We start from the raw sequence: 3,642 nt of genomic DNA, 5'->3' as shown, positions 1-3,642 counted from the left end.
GGCTGGGCCAGGGGTCCGAGCCCAGGCCGTGCCGGGATGCCTGCTGCCGTCAGAGGGCAAAGCTCGTTTCGGGGCCCAGATAAAAACATTGGGTGCGGTTGGCTGCTTTGCTCCCCTTTCCCGCAGGGATGGAGGGGGGCTAAGCAACCCCGTGTTCCCCTGTCCTCGTTCCCCATGCCCCTCTCGGCTGGGGAAATGGTGGCTGCAGCCTGCAAAGTTACTGCAAATGGGAATTAAATCTCCTGCTGCACAAACAGGTCTGTGCATGCAAGCAAGGGGAGCCGGGGAGGATGGGGGCAAAGAGATGCTTTTAGCTGGGTGCAAATGAGAGTCCCAGTGCCAGAGGACAATGAGGGTGCGTGCAAACGGAGTGCAGGCATGGCCCCATGTTTTGGTGCATGGGGAGTTCCTGGGCCACAGCCTGCCCTAGTTTGGTGGCCTCTGTCCTTCCTATCTCAGGATTACTATGGCAGAGAGCTGCAGAAGTCGGAGGACCTGAAAACCAATGTGTGCGTCACCTCTGCCAGGCCCCTTCCCCAGGTGGTGAGAGATGCTTTGGAGTGCATCCACGACGAGGTGGTGGCCAGGTATCCTTCTTCCCTGGGGTCTTCCCTCCACTGCTGCCTCCCTGTGGGCTGCAGCCCCCCAGACCACCTCCGCCTGGCCCAGCTCAGCATCCCCCTAGGTACTATGGCTGCGGTCTGGTGATCCCCGAGTGCCTGGCGTCGTGCCGGATCCTGGACCTGGGCAGCGGCAGTGGCAGGGACTGCTACCTGCTGAGTCAGCTGGTTGGGGAGCAGGGCCACGTCACCGGGATAGACATGACCAAGGGCCAGGTATGGCACGGAGCTGGGGCTTCCCCTCGTCCCCCCAGCATCCCCCCACTGTCATTCCCTTCCTCCTCCCAGGTCGAGGTGGCAAAAAAGCACATTGCCTACCACATGGACAAGTTTGGCTACCAAAAGCCGAATGTGGAGTTCCTCCAGGGCTACATGGAGAAGCTGAGTGATGCCGGGCTGGCCGATGAGAGCTATGATATTGTCATGTAGGTACCGCACAGGGCACTGCCACCCCCGATCCTGCTCCTGCCTGGGGCCCTGGGTTGGGGTCCAGGTCTGCAACCCACTGGGTCACCCACTTCAGGAGCACATGTTAGGAAAGGGAAAATCCCAAGGCAGTCTGGGCTAGAGCCTGGGAATATACAAACTGACATTTTCATGGTCAAACCGGCACCTCCAAATCCTGCATGAAGTGATGGGACATGCAGCAGCCGGTGGATGTGCAGCAGCCAGTGGTGCTGAGTGTGCGAGAGGGTGCAAATGAGCCTCGGTCTCCTCCTCCCCAGCTCCAACTGCGTGATCAATCTCGCCCCTGACAAGAGGGCCGTGCTGCGGGAGGCCTACCGTGTGCTGAAGGTAATGCTGGGGCCAGTGCCCGTGGCAGGAGTGGCGTGGGGTTGGGGTGGCCCTGCTGTTGGGGTGCCACGGGGATGCAGCAAATGGGATCCAGCAAGGTGGAGATACAGGATGGGGCCAGGGGAGGTCACCTCTGCGGAGGGTCCTGAGCAGGGTAGCACTGGGGGGTGCCCAGTTCTTCCTGCCCCTTTTGTTCTGTTGCTTTTTGGGATCTCCCTGCACTCCTTGCTGCCTTCCAGTCCGGGGGAGAGATGTACTTCAGCGATATCTATGCCAGCCAGCGCCTGAGCAAGACTGTCCGGAAGCACAGGGTGCTGTGGGGTGCGTAGGGTTCCAGAATGGGGGTGGCATGGGAAGGGGGCACCGGACCTTTGCCTCCATCACCTGTGTCCGTGGTCTTGTGCCAGGTGAGTGCCTGGCAGGAGCCCTGTACTGGAGAGACCTGTACAGCATCGCCGAGGAGGTGGGGTTCAGCCCCCCGTGCCTGGTCACCGCCAACCCCATCACCATCGGTGACAAGGAGCTGGAGAGCATCATTGGTGAGGGCTGGACCAGGGAGCGTCAGCTCCAGGCAGCTGTTGGGGAGCTGTGCTGGGATCTCAGGCTCTGCCGGTTGCCAGCCTGGGCACTTGGTGCCTAACCCACCAACCTCTCCCTTGCAGGCAACTGCCGCTTTGTCTCTGCAACTTTCCGCCTGTTCAAGGTGCCACGTAGCAGCCTGTCTGGGCCAGGCCAGGTCATCTACAATGGCGGGATTGTGGGTCACGAACGAGAGCTGGTGTTTGACGCCAACTTCACCTTCAAGGTGCGGGGAGGCATGCTGGGGCTCCCCAGGATGCCAAGCAGCCCTGGTCCATAGGATGGGGTAAAGCTGATGCAGCAGTGCTGCTCAGCAGCACCCTATGTGATTTTGGGGGTAAGCTTTAGTAGAGGGGGTGGTGGGTGGGAGCAGAGGGGCTGTATAAACCAGGGGAGGTGCAAACAGGAGTGGGAAAGGGAGCAAGATCCATGCATCACATTGGGGTGAAGGCAGGAGCAGGACATCCATGGTGGCTCCACAGGAGGGTTTGAAGTCAGCTGTTTGGTCATTGTGGGTGTTTCTCAAGGTTTTGGGCCAGGCTCTGCCCCTGCTTTTGCTCCCCTCATCATCTGGCTGAGTGGCTGGGGTCCCCTGGGCCACATATCCCAGACCCCAACCCTGTGACCGTCCCTCTGTTCCCAGGAAGGAGAGGTGGTGGATGTAGATGCTGAGATGGCTGCAATCTTGCGGAGCTCGAGGTTTGCAGAGGAGTTCCTGATCCGAGCTGGTGGGGCCAGCACTGCTGCACCACAGGGCTGGTGTTGCACGGGGGTGAAGGTTGGTAGCAGCTGGGTTTAGGGATGGGGACATGTGTGTCCTGTGCCATCAGAGTTGCCCTGGGGTATCAGAGGGGCTGTGACATGAGAGAGACCAAGAGTCTGAGTCCTTCTGGGCCAGGCAGGAGCCCACAGGGTAATGAGGGTGGTGCCTGGTGCCTGAGTTTGGGCAACTGCACCCCAGCGCAGGTTGGAGCCCTTCAAAGAGGGGGTCTGCTCTAACCACCAGGTGTGAGAGCCCCTTGCCCCACCAACATGTCCATGGGGGCTGCTGAGGCTGACAGCTGGACGTGCCTGAGGTCTCCTAAGGGGAAACACCCTTCTCCATGGGAGATAGCTGAGGACAGCCTGCCCCAGGGAGGTGGTGGCTCATCCCCATGGCCCCTTCCTGCCCATCACTCTCCCAGCTGCTGATGTGAGCTTGCCCTGGCTCCCAGCCCTGACCTTGCAGCACAAAGCACATCTATCTGCTGGAAGCCTCTCTCCTCCTCTCTTTGGTGGTCCCTCCAGCCTGTAGATGGGCCAGGAGAGGCAAGGGAGATAAGGCTCTGCAGCTGCGTGTCCCTGAAACACAACCTTGTACTTGGGGAGGGGGACATGTTCTTGGGTCCCTGTCCAAGCAGGAGGCATTCCAAGATAAAAGCAGAGCCAAAATTCTAGAGAAGCTCTTGGCTTCCTCCTTGCGGCAGGAAAAAGCAGCTGGAGTGACCTGGGCGGTTGCCCCACGTTAGCTATGGAAGTTCTCCTTGGGCTGTCCCGCGGGCAGGGAGCAAGTTGGGGGGAAATGCCGCTTTCCTGGGTGCCTCTTGCTTCCCTCTGGGCTGATCCTGCCCTGCGTTGTTCTCTGCCCCCCAGGAGAAGATCTGCGATC

General features: G+C 60.1%; 1 protein-coding gene across 1 annotated transcript in view; it reads left to right on the top strand.

Moving 5' to 3' along the window:
* Positions 1 to 459: 459 nt before the first annotated feature.
* AS3MT (arsenite methyltransferase) overlaps positions 460 to 3,642 on the top strand; it is a gene marked incomplete at its 5' end in the record, with an annotated part of 3,284 nt that continues 101 nt past the window's right edge. The window contains 9 exons of the mRNA XM_010288828.1: positions 460 to 587; positions 686 to 836; positions 909 to 1,045; positions 1,346 to 1,415; positions 1,655 to 1,736; positions 1,823 to 1,954; positions 2,078 to 2,220; positions 2,638 to 2,772; positions 3,627 to 3,642. The exon at positions 3,627 to 3,642 is cut by the window's right edge and continues 101 nt beyond it. Coding sequence (XP_010287130.1) covers positions 460 to 587; positions 686 to 836; positions 909 to 1,045; positions 1,346 to 1,415; positions 1,655 to 1,736; positions 1,823 to 1,954; positions 2,078 to 2,220; positions 2,638 to 2,772; positions 3,627 to 3,642 — 994 coding nt within the window. The remainder of the gene's footprint in view (positions 588 to 685; positions 837 to 908; positions 1,046 to 1,345; positions 1,416 to 1,654; positions 1,737 to 1,822; positions 1,955 to 2,077; positions 2,221 to 2,637; positions 2,773 to 3,626) is intronic.

Source organism: Phaethon lepturus, unplaced genomic scaffold (assembly GCF_000687285.1).
Source record: "Phaethon lepturus isolate BGI_N335 unplaced genomic scaffold, ASM68728v1 scaffold48986, whole genome shotgun sequence".
In the NCBI taxonomy this organism is placed as follows: Eukaryota; Metazoa; Chordata; class Aves; order Phaethontiformes; family Phaethontidae; genus Phaethon; species Phaethon lepturus.
This window is presented reverse-complemented; position numbering and strand designations above follow the sequence as displayed.